The 23,213-nt window shown below is 32.1% G+C and overlaps 2 protein-coding genes across 6 annotated transcripts; one reads left to right on the forward strand and one right to left on the reverse strand.

Moving 5' to 3' along the window:
* Positions 1 to 2,995: 2,995 nt before the first annotated feature.
* Positions 2,996 to 4,947, reverse strand: LOC129293987 (B-box zinc finger protein 20-like). 2 transcript variants are annotated; one of them, XM_054932155.1, is made up of 3 exons: positions 4,576 to 4,947; positions 4,032 to 4,478; positions 2,996 to 3,371 (listed from the first exon to the last, which is right to left on the reverse strand). In XM_054932155.1, exons 1-3 carry the CDS (start codon positions 4,759 to 4,761, stop codon positions 3,231 to 3,233), a joined length of 774 nt encoding a protein of 257 aa, XP_054788130.1. In that variant the 5' UTR covers positions 4,762 to 4,947; the 3' UTR covers positions 2,996 to 3,230. The 2 variants fall into 2 exon arrangements, with proteins under 2 accessions (XP_054788130.1, XP_054788131.1); XM_054932156.1 differs by having other exon boundaries at positions 3,244 to 3,371; positions 4,037 to 4,478.
* An 11,657-nt stretch (positions 4,948 to 16,604) lies between these two features.
* LOC129292784 (coatomer subunit alpha-1) lies at positions 16,605 to 23,125 on the forward strand. Of its 4 annotated transcripts, none has more exons than XR_008589002.1 (5): positions 16,605 to 16,861; positions 16,984 to 17,204; positions 17,999 to 18,493; positions 18,766 to 21,804; positions 22,777 to 23,125. XR_008589002.1 is itself a non-coding variant. In XM_054930429.1 (4 exons), the coding sequence occupies exons 2-4, from the start codon at positions 16,997 to 16,999 to the stop codon at positions 21,711 to 21,713; spliced, it is 3,651 nt and encodes a 1,216-aa protein (XP_054786404.1). In that variant the 5' UTR covers positions 16,605 to 16,861; positions 16,984 to 16,996; the 3' UTR covers positions 21,714 to 22,074. The 4 variants fall into 4 exon arrangements, 1 of the variants encoding a protein (XP_054786404.1); XR_008589001.1 differs by lacking the exon at positions 22,777 to 23,125 and adding an exon at positions 22,262 to 22,730; XR_008589000.1 differs by lacking the exon at positions 22,777 to 23,125 and adding an exon at positions 21,994 to 22,074.
* Positions 23,126 to 23,213: the final 88 nt, after the last annotated feature.

Consider the following 23,213-nt stretch of genomic DNA (forward strand, 5'->3'; position numbering starts at 1 on the left):
AAGTCTGGTAGTAGTTGAACAAGACTATTCCCACGAGCTTTCATCATCTGGGAACCAAGCTTGTATTGCTATTTGCCTTCCCAATAGCACTAAGATGTGAGGGTAAACCCTTTTTCAGGCCATGACAAATCACAATCACCCAAATCCTTTGTTCTTCCACACAACTTGTCAATTTCAAACACTTTATGTTGATTCAACAATGTACGTACCATTATATTGTTAGTTGTTGTCCAATCCCCACAAATCACCAATTTTGGATCAATTGACTTGGATTATCTGAATGTTATTTAAAAAAAAAAAGTCAGCATTCATGATATTTAAATTATTTTTATATGCTTTTTTTTAACAATGGCAATATAATTTTGTTTTTATATGCATCTATTTTCTGAGGTTTATGATTGTTGAGCATTGCATAAGTCCATTTCCAATTTTTGTAATTTTGAATTAAATTTATAATTGGGTTAAAGTGCATTTTTTTCTATTCTTATTATTAAAGAGTGTCAAGCACCTTGTACTAATAAGTACAACATTTTTCCTAAACCATTTTCTACATGAGTAAAAATCCCTCTCTGTTAGTGATTCATTAGTGATCTATTAACCAAGGGAGATTTTTGCTCATCTAAAAAGTGATTCAGTAGAAAAAATGCCCTACTTATTAGTATAGGGCACTCAACAACCCTTGAAGGAAAGAAATTGCAGAGTGTCTAATGCTTTTAAAAAAAAAGTTCAAGAACAACTTAACATTAAAGGACATGCCATGTCATAAAAAATGACAAAACTAACAGATTACTAATGAAGGGACATTCTTGCTCATCTAGAAAATACAAGGTGTCTAGCGGTCCTCGAAGAAAAATATAGAAAAAAATGCACTTTAATTCTTTGTAATTTATATAAAATAGTACTATCAAGGTTTTTGTATTTTTGAATGTAATTTTCAATTTGATTTTTGGGTAAAGGTACAAATCTAGTCATATACTATTTTTTTATGAACATCTGGTAGTCTAAACTATCAGATGATGCGAAATAAACCACGAACTTTCAAAAACGGAGTACCCAATAACTCGCTATTAACTTTAGTGGACCAACATTATGTGAGGCCTATAATGATATATGGTACTCCATGAGTACTCTACATCAGCATGTGTAAATGTGTAAATTTAGTTACGAATTATTTTTGGAGGAGCACTGGGTAGCCTTTATTATAAAAAAGCTGATCATCCAACACTTTTCCATCAAATATCATTTATTTTTAGACATATGAGACTTATAATGCATCAATCTCTCCAATTTTTTTGCTTTCTTTCTCAGTTTCAACTCGATAAGAAAAAGTTCAAAGAGTTCTTATCTGAAGACATTCACGAAGACGATGCCAACAAAGTAGAAGAAATAATTCATAGCTAAATTAATCTAAAATTAAGCTTCTCTCATGCATAGTAAAATTAAACTTATCCTTTATTGGCGCCATCCTTGTGGATGCCTTCAGATAAAAATTCTTTGAATCCCTTCTTCTTGAGCTGAGATTGAAAATGAATGCAAGAAGATTAGAGAGATTGACGTGTTATAGGTGTCATAAATATAAAAATAAATTGTGTTTAGTTAAAATTGATGAAATGTATTGGATGGTCTATTTTTTATAATAAAGGCTATCCAGTACCCCTCAAAAAATAGCTTATGGCTAAATTTACACCTTTACACTTGCTAAAGAGTGTCACGTGTCTGGCCCACATAATGTACATTCATTAAAGTTAATAACGGGCTATTAGATGCTCCGTATTTGGAAGATCATAGTTTATTTCGCATCATCTGATAATTTAGACTATTGATGTTCATGAAAAAATAATACGTGATTAAATTTACTACTTTACCCTTAATTTTTTAACATCTATAACTTTTGTAGAAATTAGTGTTAAAATTAGTTCATTTATTGTTCTCCTTAATTTTTTTTTATATTTATCTATAATTAATAATCTTGTACTAGAGAGTCACATTCCAATGTTATAAGGCTTGAATAGAAATAGTTCTACCAATGTAACTTTAGACAGTGATTAAGAAAAGTTGGGTCCATTCCACTTAAACCAATCACTGTGGAATTCTTCTACTTAATTAATTAATAGTCATCTAGTGCCTCAATTACATTTTTGGGTTTGAATGAATCGTACTTTTTTCATTTATCAATCATCAATCAATAAATAAGAAAAGAAGGCTTAGATGTATTATTTCAAAATGGCAAGACATTATACTGGCTCAACCTAAATTACATGCACTAAAATAATTGTACACATAACTAATAAAAGTTGGTACAATTGATAAAAATTTAACTCATAACCTACAAAATTATAAGTTAAAATTTCACTGTTGATACAAAAACTTTTTTAATGGATAATTTATAAGTATATCTATAAGCATTCTTTAAATCTAAAGACATACCTGACGTTAATGAGTGTTCAAAACCTAACTTACCTAAACTTTTGTTTATTAAAAAAAAAATAGTAGTGCATGTATATGTATTGAATTATTTGTTTTATTCTTATACATTATTTTCTATCTTCCTTTCCTTTTAAATACACATTTTTATTTATTTACTTGTTAAAATGAGTGCACATTAACTCTTTCTCTTACCAAATAATCGTGATTATATATATGTGTGTGTTTTCATGAAAGTACTAATTAACTTTTCTGACAATTTACCGTTCAGTAATTAAAGTAAACTCATGAAGACATTATAATAAATTACAATATTTTAGTAAAATACAATTACATCTTGTTAAAATTTAAGTTATTTATTAATTTCTTTATGTGGATAACTCCAAAGTAAGAATGAGAACGAGGTTAAAAAAAACGTAAAAAAAGAAAATTAAGAATGAGAACGAGGCCAAGAAAAGTGAGAATGAGAATTTTGGAAGGGAGGGGCATTAGAAACATTTACGTGTCGATGAGGGAGTTGAAATAAAAGCCATTGGTTGGCACTTGGCAATAAATGAGCCAAAGAGAGAATTATGTCCACTTGTATAATTCACTCAGCCGAAGAAGGATAAAAATATCTCTTATCAAAAAAAAAAAGAAAGATAAAAATATCACGAGAAGAGGGAAAAGAAAACTAACATAAATGAAAAGATTACGGAAGAAAGAAAACGAAGAAAAGAACAAAACTACGTATTAACAAATCAAACACTTGGACAGAGGACATCGTAATAGAACTTAGAAGAAATCGAGCAAAACAGTTTAACAGATTATCGAAAGCCATTTTGCTTCCATTTCAAGATTTCTTCTGCAGCTTTTGCTTTTGGATATAAACACATTCCAAATTGTAGATCTTCTTCTTCTTCTTCTTCTTCTTCATCACCAAACGTTGGATCATGCTTATCCTGATTCTGCAGTAAGAACGTCATATTAGACATCATCAAAACTTCTAAAACCCATGTCAAATCTAATGCTCTTTGCCAGGAGAGCGGACAGACCAGTGTTTAACTGTATCAAAGGAATGGCAATAAAAAGAGACTTTTCATCTTTCTGTTCTATTAAAAAATACAGTTATATCGTAAAATTATTAAAAAAATATGACTTTTCAATTTTACTTTTCTTTACAATTAATAATTATAATAAATTATTTTTAAAAATTCAAAGTACAAAAAATCAATGAAGAGTAAAATGGAAAAAAATAATTTTTAGAATGTTGCCTTATATTAAAAAAAAATCAAAATTTTGTCTTATATTAACTATCAGGAAGTACTATTTTAATCTACTCCTTATTCTTTATTATTCTGTCTTCATAAATAACTTAAATGACTGAATTTGTCAGTTAAGTTCTTGCGAAGATAGCTCTGATTGACTGCGCTATTTAAAAAAAAAAGAACCAAAATTATCGGAATAAGAAAATGAAGGAATCTATTAAATTTTCAACAAAACGTGACGCATCAAACAACTCATCTATTAATCAGCGTGATGGCTCTTTTGCGCCTTAATCTCCCCTAAATTTGCCAAACAAGCCCTAAATCCTATCTCATTCGCTAGAAGCAGGGTGTATAGCAAACCTTACAGAGAGGTGGAAACGAAGAATCAATGAGGTCTTCAAAGCAATACCCAGGAATCGTCTCAATCAAGTATTCTGAAAAGCTGCTCGTCGAAACCGCTTCTGTGTCGCTAATCATAGTATCAGAATTCACTACTGAATTTGAAGAACTGAAATTCTCATTATTATTATTATTATTGCAATCCCATCTGGGTCTGCTGTTCATGTTAGAATTCCGACACGATCTTCTTGCTCCACGACATCCATTATCGACTCTCTTATGCTCAGTAGCGATAACATTGCTGGAAGATGAAGATGGATCCCCAGAGGAAGAATCAGCAAGCTTCACGCCCGTGAGAAGAAACCTGCTGTGTTTCTGGGTGTGCTCGTTGGCTCTGTGGATGCTAAGGTCACATTCTCTGCATAGTATTGCCCTGTCTTCTTTGCAAAATAGATACGCTCGCTTCTCCTGCAACACAGAAACAGAGCTCTAAAGATCAGATTCGTCTGTTAGATTTGGATTGAAAGGATAGATAGATAGAGAGAGAGAGAGAGAGAGGAAGTACTTGGCAGATATCACAGAGAGGGGAATCTTTAGAGGTGGGGTGGTGAAGAGAGAAGCGCATGTGTTTGACAGCGAGCTTGTTGGCGTGGTGGATGCTGGAATCACATCCATGGCAGAGAGCAGCTTCGTCTGCAGCACAGAACACTGAAGCTTCCATTTTCTCGCACACATCACATTGGATCTTCATATCTCTCCCTGTGTACCTCCTTGTTTCCTTGTTTGTGAATCTTCCAAGTGTTTTGGTTTTGGAGGAATAAAGCAAGCTTGCTATAGAGAAAGAAAATCTGAGGAGAGTGGCTTTGAATTTGAAAGTAGAAGGGAGAGAGCATGATAAATTGATAATGGGGACAAAAGAATTATGGGCAAGGAGGCATTAGGGTCCAAAGACAACAACAGCTAGGCTCGCTCTGGGCCAAGAGGGATATTAACTGCTTTCTGACTTCCAAGAAGAAATCTCTGGACGAACCCGCCAAAATAATACAAATACTGTATATTTTGGGAAAACACAATCCTTAATTTTTATAATTTTATTAAATTTTATTTTCACTCTCTATAACTTTTTTAATATTTTCAGTTTATATAGGTTGAAAAAATTAGATAATATTTACTTTTTAAGTTTCTATAATTTTTATTTTTCAAAAATTTTAGTTTTCAAAGAGATTAAAAATATTAAAAAAAATTATGAGGATTAAAAGTAAAACCCAATAAAATTATAAAAATAAAAGATTATATTATCTCACATATTTATTTTATATTTTATATATTATTTTGAAAGAATTTCAAGAATGATATATCAGATTTAATTATTAGTGGGTTTCAAAAAATTTGAAACTTCAATTCAATTCAAAAAAAATTAAAATAAAAATAATTTTAACAGTAAAAAAATTAAAATATAATTCAATTGTTATGTAAAATTATTAGTTATTAATTTTCTTACTTTATTTATTAACTTATTATTATAAGTTGTAAATTATATCCATTTATCAAATAAGCAACAACATGAGATGTTAATTTACTAACTTTATTTATTAATTTACTAACATCATTTATAAATTACTAGGTTAGTAATTTAATAATCAATATTGCTATTTGTGACTGAAGAACTAATATTAAGTCTTATATAATTATTGACATGTCAATTTAAAATTAACAACAAATGATTCTGTATAACAAGTTAATGATATTTTAATTTTTTATTGTTAAAATTATTTCTATTTTAATATTAAATTAAACTAAAATTTCATATATTTTTAAGATTCATTAATAATTAAGTCCCATTCATAATTTTTAATTGAAATTATTCCTGCATTGAGGATCAGCAAGTTGGCTATATTGGGATATTTCATTTTTATTTCTATTTTTGGACCAAAAACTTTCACTCTCAAGTGCCTCCTCTTTATTGGAAGCATGGCCTGGTACTTTTAAGGGATGGTGCATAGCTTCATATATTTGGGCGGTAGATTTCACTTTTTGTCTTTCCAAAAACTAAAATATTTTGATCAATTCTTTTTTTTAAAAAAAAATTTGATGTTCAATTCAAGAAATCCGAATCTCTCCTGGGTCTTCTCTGCTAGTGATTATCCTGGTGAAAGTCCTCACCATTTATTATTTTTCATTTAATCTAATGGTTACTGCTCCAAGCTGGTTTTTTTTTTTTTTTGGGGGGGGGGGGGGGGGGGAGTTGTTCCAAGATGTTGCTTCATTTCACGGCGACGATGTCGAAAAGATTTGGGATTGGACACATGATTTTTACGTTAATGAAATATTAATTATTTTTAGAAAACAACTACAATTTTAAATATTTAATTTAAAATTATGTCCCTTAAACTTTAACTCAATTAGTAATTAAGTTTTGAATGATTCAAAATTTTGGGATCAAGTGACTAATTTTCTCTTATTTTTAAAGTAAATTATAATTTTATATTTTTTTTATTATTTATAGATATCTTTTTATTGAAAGCAATCTTATTTAAAGTACAACTGTATACAAAATATAAGCATCTTTTTTAAAAAAATTTAAAACTTAATTTGTTACATTGTAAGAAACAATAACAAAATTGATTGTCAAATCTTTCAATACTTTTATAGACTAAAAATAATAAAAAACTATAATAATATTATTTTTTATCTTTTAAAATTCTATAATAATATACTTAAATATATGATTTTTTAGTATAAAATAAACTAAAAATTATATGATTAATTAATATTTAATATATTATATGAAATTTCTGAAAAAAAATAAAATGTTATTCAAGTATTCATGCTAAGGTAAATCTGATTGAGCTTAATCCAAATTTTTTAAACATATTCTAGCCCTCTTGAATAAGCCCAAATATTAAAAATAAGACCTGAGAGTGATTTTTTTAACTTTACCCCCATTAAAATAGAAAGAGAAAATTACACAGTAAATGATATGTTATAGAAATAAACTTACAATAGAGATAAAATTGAGAAATGATGATAAACAACCTTTCATGTAACTAAGGACAAGAAAACCTTTTTAGACAGTGGCTTACAATAGGAATTGAGAGGAGTATCATTGTTTTAATTTATTGTGAGGTGTAAATTATTTAAATAAAAAATTTGTCTCTGCTCCTTAATTTTTTCCGATCTGTAACTGTGATAGAAAGCAACAGCCATTGGATTAAATTCTCTGAATTTAAGATCTTGGAATTTTTGTGAATTTTTTAAATATTTTTATCATTTTATTATTTGTTATAAAAAATAAAATATTTTTTCCTTACTTTCAAAAAAAATCACGGTTCTAAGAATAATTAAATATTATAGGGGCAAGTTTTGGAAGGAATAATAGCCTCGTTTTTATGAAAGTCATTTTCATGGTTCTAAGAATAATTATATGTTTTGATATATACCCCTAATAACTGTTGAATTAGGAAAAAAAAAAAAGGCATTTAGAGTTGTGAAAAAGTATGTCGACGTTTAGGGGAGGGTGGAATAGGAAAAACAAGCCTAAAATTTTTAAGAGGATACTAACTAAATTTATCTACTTTTTTTAATATGTGTACTTTTCTAATTTTATTTATAAATCACTCTCAACATATTTTATTATAATCAAGTAAAATTTTAAAATTCATTAACTTTGTTTAAAAATTTAATAAAGTTCTAATTTTATCTCTATTAAATATGTCTTAATAACATAATTTTTTCTGTTAATATATAATGGTGGGTAAATGAGAAAATTTACAGTAAGAATTTGATGATGTAGCTTATAAGTAAGACAAAAAAAATTCTCTCTCTTCACTTTATAATTAAGACCAAAGGTAAATCTCAAAACTAAAACTAAACTGGCTTTTATAAATATAAAAAGGGACCGAGATCAGAGAGTAATATCAATATGGGAGAAAATGTGGAAGAGGTTTTGCAAGATATAATGTTTGGCCAGAAAATTCTAGTATGGGGAAGGAATAAAGGAAAGAGCTTGTGGCAAGCATTACATGTGATAATGGGAAAAAGAAGAGATGATGATTTGACCGAGGAAGGAAGCATAATCCCCAGCAGTTTCACCAAATGTGTTGTTGCTTGTTCCTATCTTTGCATCTCAACCTTCTCTTTCAATCATTCATAATAATATTTCTCCAAAACACACACACACACACACACACACACAGTCTTGACCATTCCTCGCGTTTTTCTTCTTCCCTATCCTCTCGCACTGCTTCAATTATTGTCACGCTCGATCCATACCTAATGTAAGACGACACTGCTTCACTATCCATACATATCAGGAAACCATCTTTCATTTGTTCTTTTTCAAGGTGTTTGGTCCCACCTTTGCTCCTTCTTTATCTTCTTAATTCCAGCCTAACATCAAATATATATATATATATATATATATATACTTTGATACATATGTTACTTTGGAATTACAAGTTCAAGAAGAAAGAAATATTGAAAAAAAAAAAAATCAACTCCACATTGAAGACATGGAAAACACTTGACCTCATGCTAACTATTCTCTGTGATCCAAACTATAAACAATTTTTGAAAAAAATTAACATATCAATAATATCAATAAAATTGTCATTCTTATAAAAAGTACTCCATATATATTATTTGTCTTTTTTGCCCTAGTGGCAATTACCAATGTACTCTATGATGAGTGAGGGATAAATTTATACAAGTATCTAAATTAATAAATATAGGGGATAAAATGAAATTTTTTTATATATATCATGTTGCTTATATTTTGACCTAATTAAAATTAATTAAGAGAAAATACTTATATTTTAATCTGGGGGAGTATATTCTATTGGAGGTGGATAAATGAATGTCTCAAGATCAACAAAAATATTTTTCTTCTTTTTTCTCCCTTAACTTTCTTCCTGCTATCTTGGTGCGAATTTTAACATTTATAGGATTTAAATTTGCGATACTCAAACCCTTTCAAGGTTTTATTCATTATATATAGAGAGAGAGAGAGATGGGTTCATGGATCCCAATTTGGTCCATACAAAGGGGTTGGCATTAAACATGAAAAAAAAAAATCTTTTTTCATTTTTTTAGTCTCTTAAACAATAAAACATAATCCATGGCACAAAGCTAAAATGGACCGCCTAAAAAATCATTACGTAGGATTTAAAATGTAAATATATTATCTTGATATATATATATATATATATAGTTGTTATTATGTCATTTATTAATTAGATAATAATACAATTTTGTTATATTGTTTCTATTTCTAATTATATAGTCATTTAAATCTGGGCCATGTTAAGCTTCCTCACTACATGTGCACTTTCTGTGAACAAGACACCGCTTAAAGTGGGGTTGGTAGGGCATTGCAATCGCTCTAAATTTTGCTTTATATAGATTTGACCTCTACGTTGGAATTAATTTGCAAAAAAAAAAAAAAAACAGTACAATTAAGTTTGAATATACAACATAGGAGTCCTTTTGCAAACTAGTTATTTGAATAATGTATATGAATTATTGTTGGTAGCTATATACTATACACCTAACAATGCAAGGAATGATGGTATTATTTATACTCAAATTAATTGAGTGACTTTACTAATTAAATCTAAACCAAAAGAGAAAAAGATAACCATATGTACTAATTAACAAAGGTTGCATGGACTGAAAGAACTTAATACCCTTTAAATAAGATAGAAAGTTCAAACTTTGTATATAAAAAAATTACGTCAAAAAATTATTTTTAATTAACCATGCAATACTTGAATTTAATTTAGTAATAAGTACCGGATAATTAATTATCAAAACGGCTATGTGCATAAAAAAGTTTATCATGTGATATTAAATTGCAAAAGTGTTTGTCCAAAAAAAAATTGCAAAAGTCATGTATTTATATGTAAAATATACGGACATATTCCCTACGTTAAAAAATAATAGTAATTTAAAGATGAATAATTATTATATTAAAAGATAAGATCCAAATAAAAATGTTTTAATTTTTTTCAATGGAGAGAGAACTAGCTATTAGTCTGTGATTGCTTGCGTTTAAATATAATTGCTGGCAGTCGGGGAAAGTTGAAAAGTGCAAGATGGAAGAAGACGACAAAAAAACACTTTTTTCAGAATGGGAATGGAGATCTGAATTTGGGAATCTCAGAATCAATAATACAAAATAATGTAGAAGATATGCATTTATCCAACTTTTCAGAATCAAAAAAGGATGGCTTTGAAGATGATAAGATGATTTGGTCAAAAAAAAAAGAAGATGATAAGATGATTGTATTCACACCTTCCAAAATCGTGACGTGCTTAATATTCTTCTACTTCAAATAAATTTTCTCACATGGCCGAGCTTTTCAACTTTCAATTATGTGTTTGGATCTCCTTCACTTGATTATTAAATTTAACAGCATATATTATAATCACATAATATGTAGTGTGGAATTTGAGAGATCGATGATTTTTTCTTTTTCAGTTTTTAATGTTATAACTTTGAGTTTCGTCTTCTGACTTGTAACATTAATGGAAGGCACTTTTTTTTTTTTTGAGAAATTTAGTCCTTCAATTTTTAAACTCAATCATTTAATTATAACTCGTTGTAATTCAGTTCCTCAATTATGACTCATTGTGATTTAGTCTCTCAACTTTTGTCTCACTTATAATCCAATCCTAATTTTTTATTTTTTAAAAAAATTTCCTTATCAAATAAAAGAAATAAAAGAAATGTTCATATTTTGTTCTAAAATATCCTCCTTTTTCTCTTAGATGTAGGATCTAAATTAATATAAAAAAATAGAGCTAACAAGAGTTGAGATATTGAATTAAAAATGAGTCAAAAGTTAAGGAATTAAGTTATAAGTGAGTTATAATTGAAATATTAAGTCGTGGTGAGTTATAGTTAAGGGACTGAGTTATAAATAAGTTAAAAGTTAGATGATTAAAAGATTAATTTTTCCTTTTTTTTCATTTTTGTTCAATACTTCAATTATATACATTTGTTTCTCTTCAACTTCACGTTGTTGCATTTATTTATTAATTATTAATTAAAAATCATCAAATTTAATAATAGTAATAATAATTAATGCGTGCATTCAATAATTTTGTATATAAAAAAGATCCAAATAACATATTTTTAGGTCAATAAAAAGAAAATTCATTTGGATGGAACAACATAAATTAATATGAAGAAATATGTTCGCTGAAAAATATATTTCTGTGATGAGAATATAAAAAGAGATCTGTTTGTTGTTTGTTTTTTTTTTTTTTGGCCCCCTCGCCAGAGAAGCGATATGTTTGATTAATGGGTTATGTGTCTGTCAAAAGATAATGACAGTCTGTATTTTGGCAAGAAATTGAGAAGACATAATACCATAAATATGACTATTTTAAAAATAGTAAAATATATCATTTCACTGTGTCAGATTCAAGCAGAATTTGGATGACATGTAGTGAATTTTGTGCAGTAGTGCGAAGTGAAAGCATCTGACTATTTATTCTATCTGTTTGGTGAGAAGAGATGGATACATAGAAAACTTTGCAATTTGCAAAGTAAGAAAAAATATGCATAGACTTTTTGTGCATATCTCTCTTCCCAACTATTAGATAGAATGGATGGCAAGAATCCTCTTATTTTTTATCACTTGCATTAAATTGACTGCATGTGATCTAGATACATTATCGGGTTTAATTAAAAGTAATTTTTTAAAAGCATTTTTTATGGTACCTGCGTAAATTCAAATTCAAGACTTCATAGTTAAGTGACCGCAATCCCACCCACTAAAAACTAATGCCTCTTTCTATAGATTTGGCCTTCTTTCACGTAAACAAAAGAGAATAAGATAAAATAAAAATCATAATAATGCCATGTTATAAACAAACCTTCAGATACAGTAATGCCCAGAAAAAAAAACACACTCACACGCCCCCTCTCACATGCTACTCTAAAGTTTAGAAATAATTTGCTATCTTTACTCTCTTTAACTTGAGAAAGTATCAAGACAAATAACAATATAACTCGTCACCTTCTTTTAATTAACAAGGATATAATAAAAAAGTTGGGATTTTTTTAAAAAAATAAAGGGACATACTTGCTCGGATCCAAATTAAAGAATAAAATTAATCAATTTTAAAGTTATTAAAAAATGATGGTTAATACCTTTAAACTTGTAAAAAGTGTTTGACTTTTAAATTTTTATCTTTTACTGAAATTAATGGTCACAATGAAACGTGTCTATGGTTTGAAACTTAGTACAATTGATAAGAAACAGCATAAAAATAAAAATAAAAAATCAACCACTGCATCTCTACACTTGAAAAATATTTCAAATACCTTACAGGTAGAATTGAAACAATAAATATCATCATATTCATATGCTAGAGGAGAAACCGAAGGAGAATGAAAGCAATTGAGAGGCAGCGAAGTTTGATGTGACTTGAGGGCCTAATAATAATATTCTATTTGCCTCTGCAGGCAACTTGCATATAATGATTCACATGGGCTCTTTAAAATGGTTGGGATGGCAATGGCAGACTTCCCATATTAAATATCATGACCCACTCTCTTTTGGCCCCACCATGCCATTTAAGCTACTCAAACTTGTACCTTACGTAAGGGATATATCTGCCACCATTTCTTTTTGGCATAAATATTAAATAGTCAAAGAACTCTCTGAAAAACTTCCATGTCACCTTAATTCTTAGCAAGTAAGGAGTTTGAGGCGGCAACTATCTGGGCTTATTCCAGCCCATACACCTATTGGGCTTTAGACTACAAGCCCTTGTCATAAGGAGATTGTCACTAGTTGTATGGGCTTCAAGAACATTCATATTTGGGCTTTACATGAATAATAGGTATGACTTCATTATTGGGTCTCCCACGTCCGCATCTCACAACTTCGTCTCTATGAAAGCCCCAGCGGCCCAGTTTTTGTTAAACTATCTTATTCTTGTGGTTCTGGAAATGAGGAAAAGAAAATAAAAATTTAAATCGTGATTTTTTTTAATCTATTGTCAATCTTCACTTTATCCCCAATTAATGTACTTTTTATACTTATTGATTGATATCTAGCCTTGGTGTGTATTTATATCTATTTTGGTTAACTTTATATGTAGTTTCTTATTTTTTTTTATGGTAATAAGTAACATGACTATTAAATTAATAAATTATATGGAATATTCTACAATTTGGGAGGCTACTGTGGAGTTCGGTGAATGAAAGTTGGGTAAGAGTCTAAGAAGCGGTTGCGGTGCCCCAAAAGTGTGCCGTGAGAATCCAATTAGTAGGAGACATTTTAAAAATTAAAGTAATTAGTAATGATACCATATTGCCATTGAGACAAAAATCCCCTTGATGAGAAAATACTGCGTTCTTTTTTTTTTTTTGGCCTAAAAAATGCTACACTCGTGGCTCTTCATTACTTTCTCATACCACATCCGCCTCGTGCTTTCTAATAATAATAATAATTATTATTCATAAAAAGAGACAATTTTGATTATATTATCAATGTTGCAGTCATTTTAGAAATTCGAGAACAAACGTACACCACGCTGCTCCATTACCAGTTAAAAGACAAAAGCCGATTTCAAGCGGGACGGAGTGGCCAGCTATGAGCAATTTTTTATGAACACTTAAACAACTATATTTCGTATGGTTTTATCTTAAAGGTTTTGATAAAATTGACTAAATGACATTATATTAAGTAGATAAAATCCATATGTATTTATAGTTGCGTTTTGGTGTATGAAAGTTAAGCCTTATCCTACTATTTGTCGAATGATTATTTTATAGTTTGTTAAGGGATTAGAACCTAACTATATCCACTTATTTCTCGAAAAGATTAGTTTAGGATATACAACATCCAAGATATTCAAGAGTAGAGAAAATTATGGTTTGAGAGTGGGTTATGTGATCTTTGGCCAAATCACACATTACAATTAGTAAGTTTGAGTAATTCAGTCACATAAACGGAGTTCTATTTGATATTATAACTCACAATTTCAGTAAGAATATATAAATAAGGTGTAAGGTAGAATTGATCATGCATATTTTTTTATTCAATATGTTGCATGGTTGTTAAATTTGTGACAAGCCATGGTAATGAATGTGCCATTGTCACATGGTTGCCAATATTGTGACAATGAGTAGGGAATAAATGAATTGGGCTACTACCACATGTCTATGTGTCTTGTGGCAATGTACTATGTGATTTGAGATGAGAGATATGAAAATGAATTAAATTGTAAAATTATAACTTATATCATATGAAATTTGATATTTTTGAGTAATCAACTAATTTTTATACATTTATTTTAATTGATATATAACTGCATATGATAAGTGTATTTTGGTTATTTAGTAACTAGACTCACTCTACTCTTTTAATATTTTACAAGTTCTAGCTTTAATGTGGAAAGCAAAAAAGGTCTAAAGGCTTAGGAATTTGGGATTCCTACTGTAAAATCTCTTACATAGATTTTGTGTAATAGATAATATATTATCAATTAGTTTACATTTTGTTTACACTTATACTATGTTGTTGTTAATGAATTTAAGATGTATTTTGAGCTTTGAAATATTGTATGCAAATGGTTAGAGAATCAATAAGGTTAAAATACTAGTGTAAATATAGTAACTATTATCATATTGTTGAAAATAATAATGATTGGATTATACAATACTAAAATCCCCTTCTGTTTTTTGAATTAAAGGGGCGAGGAGTGAAAATTTGATACTGTGGTATATATGTGCATGTGATATATTGTACAGGCAGTCTTAAGTTCATTAAGTATGATTTGGGTGTTAGGTATGACTTTTAGCATGTGTGTGGTGCTTTTGGACACCATTGAATGGTGAAAATTGTAAAATGATTGGGAAATATGTTTAGGTGTTTAACCTTTTTGAGTAACTTAATTTGAAAATAAAACCCATGTCATTAGCTAGTTGATGAAAAGAGTTTTTTGGAGGCACTTAAATCACCTCATTTGAATATCGGATGGAGAAATGAGGTATGTTAAAAGTTGCCCTACGTTGTTGTAAAAAAATGCGTTGCACTGCACGACGTGTGGCAAACAAAAGGGACGATCATAGCGCATGTGCACAAGTCGCAGCGCATTACCCTGTTTTTCATGAATTGTTATTTTTCAATTGTTTTCGAGTCTTTTTACTTCTTCAAGATATCTCATGCTTTCAAAATATTTTTCTATTATAATTTGAGGTTGATTAAATAACGTTTAAGTGATTTGTGATTTATGAAAATTTAGGATCCTATTTTTATAAATTACAAACTTAGTAATCCTTATTGGGGTTAGACTCTTGATTACCTTGAATTTGGTAGCTAATTGTGATTAAGTAGGAAGATATTTCATTCAGCATGGTTCACTGTAGTGAATATATTATTGGTCATGGTGAATGACCCATAATTTTGTGAAATGACCTTTTTTTAATGTTTTCCAAATGATTGATATCTTATACTTTTATATATTATATAACTCTGATTTAGTTTAATTTTGAATAGTGTTTATTTATTTAATGATGAAAATTTAGGATCCTATTTAAAAAGAAGTTTAAACATAACATGATTTTACAAACGATGAATGTGAAAGTCAACGATTTCATCAACAAATTTAAAATTCAAATTAACTAGTTAATTAAAATCTTCTAATGTTTAAATTTCTTTTTTAATAGGATCCTAAGTTTTTGTCATTAAATAAATAAACATTATTCAAAAGAGGACTAAATCAGAATTATAGAGTACAGGGAAGCATAAAATATAATCATTTGGAAAAGGGCAAAAAAGTTATTTTACAAAATTATGTGTTGTTTGTCACGGCCAATGATGCATTTATCGCTATGAACCACGTTAAGGCTAATCTACTTTATATAATAATCAACATCTTATACATAAATGGTGGGGTAATTTGCTTAAAATTTTAAACTTTAAGGTTCAAGACACTACTTGTATAATAGTTCAGGGTTTGTGACGCTAATTAACAAACACACATCAATAAGAGACTGTCATATTAGCATTCACGATGAAACAGTAATAACTTTAACAAAAAGCTGATGATAAAGCTTAATTTATTATGAATTTAAAAATTTAAAATTCATTTTATATATTTTAAAACTTTATTTAATTTGAAGGAAGGGAAAGAGAGCGGAAGGTATGGAGGGAAAGGAAGAGGAGGAGATTGTTTGGTAAGGCAGAGGGGAGGATAAAATTTTTAAAATTTTCCCTCTCTTTTCTTTTCTCCCAACCAAACAGGTTTTAAAAGTTTAAAATTCAGGATAGTAATACTTTAAAATTTATTTTACTCATGAATTCTTGATATTAATATGAGAAAACGCCAACCAAATAAAGGAATAAAAGCAAAGAAAAAAAAACAAATGCATTCATTGGCCAATTTTGAAATTGCCATTTTCATTCATTTTCTAAAATGGTACTTGCACATTTCCTTTGCCTTAGCATCACCGCAATACGACAAATCAGGACCCTCAAAAATCAACGACGCGACCACCATCCATCCATCAATTTTCTTTTTTTTTTAAAAGACAGAATGTTGTTTACAATTATAACACTGTTGAATTTAAGGTCACTTTCTTTTATCCAAAACCCTCACAAAATTACGTCTCCTTTCCCTTCCCGGGACTGAAATCAGCACAGAACCCAGATCTAGGAAGGGATTGAAATTCCTCGCTCCTTCCTTTAATTTTCAACCACCATCCCCATCTGATACGGATTTGTCTCCAATTGGAGTTTTCTCGATTAAAATTCTATTTTGTGGTTTCGAAGTATTGCTTCGCTTTGAATAACATTTCATCTCTGAAGGCTTTGCTCTTCGCGGAAACAGAGGTGAGTGTCATTTGTTATATTGGAATTGGGTTTGATCTAGTTTGTGGGGAGGGGGATTTCTTTGATTTGCTAAATTTTATTTGATTCGGTCGGGGGTACTGTGAATACGGACTTTGGGATAGGTGATCGCCAAAGATGTTGACGAAGTTTGAGACCAAGAGCAATAGAGTGAAGGGCCTGAGTTTTCACAGCAAGAGACCATGGATCCTCGCGAGTCTTCACAGTGGCGTTATCCAGCTATGGGACTATCGTATGGGCACTCTTATTGACAGATTTGATGAGCACGATGGACCAGTACGGGGTGTCCATTTCCATAAAACTCAGCCGTTGTTTGTCTCTGGAGGTATCTGTTTTATAATTTCATTAGCATTATAAATCCGGTAAGTGTCCTTGTTTATTCAGCCGATCCATTGATGCATGTACTGAGAAGGGAAGTTGGAATGCTTGATATTTGAATTGATCGAAGGCCTATAGATCTTGGTATTTATTTCCGATGAGATGCAAAGAAACTAAATCAAGAATGAAAATTCACAAATGCAGATATTAAAAGGATAAGTAAATTTGAAATTCAAATTATATGTCCTTCTATCACGAGAACTGGATTGACAGTGAGATAACTACCAGATCCAGTATTATTGTTCGTGTGTTTATGGTTGTGGTCGAGATCAGAGTTACCGACTCTTTTATTTGTAACTGTGTATGTTGGCCGCAACCTCTCCTAGCCGACATCAGGCCAAAGTTTTTTGACCAAGTTGACTAGTTGCCCTACAATGTTTACTTGAAGTAGTTTTGGTGTGTGTTCTATATGTTTTATAATGTGTGTACGTGAAATACGTTCTTTCGTCACAATTGGCATTGATTGAATGATTACTAGAAGCACTCAGACTATGGAGTTTTCTCTTCAGGGGTTGAACTATTTAAAGCCAGTGTCATTATATGTGCGCTTTCCTCAAGACTGAAGGCACTGTTTTTACTGGGGTGAATACCAGTCCAGGGGCTTTATCAAAAAGGGGAAAAAAAAAAAAATCCCAGTCTAGGGGGAAGTGCATTCTGGATCCGTGAATGAAGTGATTGCTATAATGATCATTTGTTGTTCTGGTATAGCATATGTATTTATGTGAAGTTATTGTTTTGCAGGGGATGATTACAAGATTAAAGTTTGGAACTACAAGATGCATAGGTGTCTGTTTACTCTTTTGGGGCACCTTGATTATATCCGTACAGTGCAGTTTCATCATGAATCCCCATGGATTGTGAGTGCCAGTGATGATCAGACTATTCGCATTTGGAACTGGCAGTCTCGCACCTGCGTATCAGTCTTGACTGGACACAATCATTATGTAATGTGTGCATCTTTCCACCCTAAAGAAGATCTTGTTGTTTCAGCCTCATTAGATCAGACTGTTCGTGTTTGGGATATTAGTTCTCTCAAAAAGAAGACTGCCTCTCCTGCGGATGATATACTTAGACTGGGTCAGATGAACACAGATCTTTTTGGTGGTATTGATGCTGTTGTCAAGTATGTTTTAGAAGGTCATGATAGAGGAGTCAATTGGGCTGCATTCCATCCCACACTTCCTCTCATTGTCTCAGGAGCTGATGATCGGCAGGTTAAACTGTGGAGAATGAACGGTATAATTGCTCTGTCCTCCCTGTTCCCCCACCCAATAGTCACATCCTATTTTGTATCCAATCATTAATAGCGATCTCTTGTTGTCTTAACATTTCTTCATAACTTTGTTGCCATTTCATTAGTGCATGATTAATTTTTGGATGCAAAAGACTTTATGTTCTATGTGGCTTATTGTAAGAAGAGGTTATGATGTTTGAATCCCAGCTGCTCTATCCAGCTCACATATCTTTATTTAAAAAACTAAGAGAGCTAACCTTTAATTTGGTTGCAGAGACTAAGGCTTGGGAAGTGGACACGTTAAGGGGGCACACAAATAATGTATCATGTGTTATGTTCCATGCGAAACAGGACATAATTGTATCCAATTCTGAGGACAAAAGTATTCGGGTTTGGGATGTTACAAAGAGAACGGGAATTCAAACTTTCCGTAGGGAGCATGACCGATTTTGGATTCTAGCTGCACATCCTGAAATGAATCTGTTGGCAGCTGGTCATGATAGTGGTATGATTGTCTTTAAGCTGGAGAGAGAGCGACCAGCTTTTTCGGTTAGTGGAGACTCTGTCTTTTATACTAAAGATAGATTTTTGAGGTTCTATGAATTCTCAACTCAAAGAGAGTTACAAGTACTTCCTATTCGACGACCTGGTTCTTTGAGCTTGAATCAAAGTCCAAAGACGCTTTCTTACAGTCCAACAGAAAATGCTATTCTTCTCTGTTCAGATACAGATGGGGGATCTTATGAGTTGTATGTCGTACCCAAGGATAGCATCGGTAGGGGAGATGTGCAAGATGCAAAGAGAGGGATTGGAGGATCTGCTGTATTTGTGGCTCGCAACAGGTTTGCTGTGCTTGACAAAAGTAACAACCAAGTTTTATTGAAGAACTTGAAGAATGAGCTTGTAAAGAAGAGTCCCCTCCCCATAGCCACAGATGCTATATTCTATGCAGGGACGGGTAACTTGCTATGTAGGGCAGAGGATAGGGTTGTTATATTTGATCTCCAGCAGAGGATTGTTCTTGGTGATCTTCAAACTCCCTTTGTCAAGTATGTTGTTTGGTCAAATGACATGGAAAGCGTTGCTTTGCTCAGCAAACATGCCATTATCATTGCAAATAAGAAGCTTGTGCATCAGTGCACTCTCCATGAGACAATCCGGGTGAAAAGTGGAGGCTGGGATGATAATGGTGTTTTCATTTACACAACTTTAAATCACATCAAGTACTGCCTTCCCAATGGAGATAGTGGGATAATTAAAACACTAGATGTCCCAATTTATATCACAAAGGTTTCCGGGAATACCATCTTCTGTCTAGATAGGGATGGGAAGAACAGATCTATAGTTATCGATGCTACTGAGTATTTATTCAAGCTTTCTTTGCTGAGGAAAAGGTATGACAATGTAATGAACATGATAAGAAACTCACAGCTTTGTGGGCAGGCAGTGATTGCTTATCTACAACAGAAAGGTTTTCCGGAAGTTGCTCTTCACTTTGTGAAGGATGAGAGGACTCGGTTCAATTTGGCTTTAGAGAGTGGGAATATTCAAATAGCAGTTGCATCAGCTACAGCAATTGATGAAAAAGATCACTGGTACAGGTTGGGAGTAGAGGCTCTTCGCCAAGGCAATGCTGGTATAGTGGAATATGCGTATCAGAGGACTAAAAATTTTGAGAGATTGTCTTTCCTTTATCTCATAACTGGTAATATGGAAAAGCTTTCTAAGATGTTGAAAATTGCTGAAGTAAAGAATGATGTGATGGGTCAGTTTCACAATGCCTTATATATGGGTGATGTCCGTGAACGTGTTAAGATTTTGGAGAGTGTGGGCCATTTGCCTCTGGCCTACATCACTGCTTCAACCCACGGTTTACATGATGTTGCTGAACGGCTAGCAGCTGAACTTGGGGATAATGTTCCATCTTTACCTGAGGGAAAAGTACCTACTCTCTTAATGCCGCCATCCCCAGTCATGTGTGGCAGTGATTGGCCCCTTCTTAGGGTCATGCGAGGTGTCTTTGATAATGGGCTTGACAATATTGGTCAGGGTGGTGCTGATGAGGAGTATGAAGCTGATGAGGCTGATTGGGGCGAGGAGCTTGATTTAGTTGATGAAGATGGCCTACAAAATGGGGATGTTGCTGCAACTTTGGACGATGGTGAAGCAGCTGAAGTTGATGAAGAAGGGGGATGGGAGCTTGAAGATCTTGAACTTCCTCCTGAAGTAGAAACCCCCAAGACCTCTGCAAATGCTCGTTCTGCAGTTTTTGTGGCTCCAACTCCTGGCATGCCAGTGAGCCAAATATGGATCCAAAAGTCATCCCTCGCAGCTGAACATGCTGCTGCTGGCAATTTTGACACTGCAATGCGATTGCTTAACAGGCAACTTGGCATTAGAAACTTTGGCCCTTTAAAATCTCTGTTTCTTGATCTGCATTCTGGAAGCTATTCATATCTGCGTGCATTTTCATCAACTCCAGTGATTTCTCTTGCTGTTGAGAGAGGATGGAGTGAATCTGCCAGCCCTAATGTTAGGGGTCCACCAGCTCTCGTGTTCAATTTCTCTCAATTGGAAGAGAAACTCAAAGCTGGTTACAAGGCAACAACAGCTGGGAAATTCACTGAGGCTCTTCGGCTTTTCACTAGCATTCTTCATACTATTCCTGTGGTGGTTGTTGAGTCAAGGAGGGAAGTTGATGAAGTGAAGGAGTTAGTTATTATAGTTAAGGAATATGTATTGGGTCTGCAAATGGAGCTGAAGAGACGAGAAATGAAGGATAATCCAGTACGCCAGCAAGAACTTGCAGCATATTTCACTCACTGCAACCTTCAAACACCTCATTTAAGGCTTGCCCTACTGAATGCAATGAGTGTCTGCTACAAGGCTAAAAACCTTGCCACAGCTGCTAATTTTGCCAGGAGGCTCCTTGAAACCAATCCAACCATTGAAAACCAAGCTAAGACAGCGAGACAAGTACTAGCTGCTGCAGAAAAGAATATGACTGATACTACACAGTTGAACTATGATTTCCGAAACCCATTTGTGATCTGTGGTGCAACTTACGTGCCAATCTATCGAGGACAGAAGGATGTCTCTTGCCCTTACTGTAGCTCCAGGTTCGTGCCAAGTCAAGAGGGTCAGCTATGTACTGTTTGTGATCTTGCAGTCATAGGTGCAGATGCGTCTGGCTTACTGTGTTCCCCTTCCCAAGTACGGTGATCAAACTACTGGCCTAGGACCTGGTTTCAACCTCAGTTTTGGGTCACCTTTTTTAAGGAGTGCGATTTGTTGGTCCAGCAGTTTTAAGCAGGTAAAGATAATTGATAGCAATGAAAGACATGTTTCTATGTATCTTCTTTTTGAGTTTGTCTTATTTTCCCTCTCATTTAGTTGATTTTGATTTTTATTATAAGAAGCATATTTCAGTTCCTTCACTGTTGCCTATTCTTGTTAGTTTGTAGGCGAGAATACTTGACTTTTGCTTATGTTATTACTATAGGGAGGACAATTGTACTTGTGAATGCATGCGGACGCCATTGGGTTCATGCTTTTTATTTGTGATAAACTCGGGTTGCTTATTGATTGGCTGTGAAGGTTATATTATACTTTGAATAGTTATCAAATTATCAGCTTAATTGATGCCAATTTCGAAGAGCTGTACGTGACAATGATTTTGACTTGTTCATTTTGGTGACAAATGATGATATTGGTTCTTTTTAATCATTTTAATGTCACTAAAATTTTACTTAATGTTCCCTTGGATATAGGGGTTTGCATATCTATGAGAGAGTTGGTGTTAAAGTTTGTTTTGATTCAAATTGAGGGAGCCATTTTGTTGGGATAAGGTTGAGGCAAAAACTAGAGAGCTAAAGAAAGAGTGGTGGGCAACACGCTTAGTTCCAAAGAAGGCAAGCTTGATAGTAAGGTATAAGGTTAAGGTTATCAGAAGACAAAAGCCTACAAAGCGGGGCTTGCGAATCAATGTTTCGTATATTTTGAGCAGCCATCTTTTTTTGTTTAGTAAATTCCAAGGAAAATTAAGATTCCTAGAAAATTATGTTTAAAACCTTGTACTGATCGTACGGTGTGATTATTTTACTGAGCTGAGTTTCCAAGAAAAAAATGAAAGAAGCCTTGTACCAAACAGCACTTTAAGATTTAGCTCCCATATCAGCAGCCTCGTTTACCCAAATTCCTTCAGGATTTGTCTCTTCTTAATGATAGTTAATTTTAGAATGACCTTACGTCGACATTTCTTAGAATGCATTCAAATTCTTGTTAGATGAATTGAAGGAGTAAGTTCATTTGTCAAGGGAAGAGTGAGTTTATGTAGAATTGTTTTGGCTGCCGCTTCGACAATACGAAAGCTTTCACTTGAGAGATTTTTAGAGGCGTAAATGCTATACAAGAATCCCGGAGCAATGCTGAACAAAGGATAGGGATTGAATGTGAAAGTGAAATTCATGGGAACAAATTCCCATGTATTAGAACTCGTATGGGGCTTATTTTGAGGAATTATGATGTGTTTATGATAGATTTGATTACTGGTGTCTGCTTGATTTTACTATTATTTACTGTTATGGTTTTTAATGTAAGTTACATTGTTTGAAATATGAAATATTTATTGTTTTTATTTATTTCATAATTTTTAAAATGCTAAAAAAATTTCAAGATGTTGGGTCAAAAGTTAATTGTCTAATTATGATTGAATTTGGGTCA

This window comes from Prosopis cineraria, unplaced genomic scaffold (genome assembly GCF_029017545.1).
Source record: "Prosopis cineraria cultivar Desert tree isolate PC_DT_omini unplaced genomic scaffold, ASM2901754v1 PC14, whole genome shotgun sequence".
In the NCBI taxonomy this organism is placed as follows: Eukaryota; Viridiplantae; Streptophyta; class Magnoliopsida; order Fabales; family Fabaceae; genus Prosopis; species Prosopis cineraria.

Excerpts from the sequence above, each read along its gene's own strand:
- LOC129293987 (XM_054932155.1), bottom strand. The coding sequence starts at position 4,761 with ATGAAGATCCAATGTGATGTGTGCGAGAAAATGGAAGCTTCAGTGTTC. Across the intron at positions 4,479-4,575 it reads CTCTCTGTGATATCTGCCAA|GAGAAGCGAGCGTATCTATT; the intron begins GTACTTCCTCTC and ends TCTGTGTTGCAG. Across the intron at positions 3,372-4,031 it reads CGTTTCCACCTCTCTGTAAG|AATCAGGATAAGCATGATCC; the intron begins GTTTGCTATACA and ends TTCTTACTGCAG.
- LOC129292784 (XM_054930429.1), top strand. The coding sequence starts at position 16,997 with ATGTTGACGAAGTTTGAGACCAAGAGCAATAGAGTGAAGGGCCTGAGT. Across the intron at positions 17,205-17,998 it reads GCCGTTGTTTGTCTCTGGAG|GGGATGATTACAAGATTAAA; the intron begins GTATCTGTTTTA and ends ATTGTTTTGCAG. Across the intron at positions 18,494-18,765 it reads TAAACTGTGGAGAATGAACG|AGACTAAGGCTTGGGAAGTG; the intron begins GTATAATTGCTC and ends ATTTGGTTGCAG.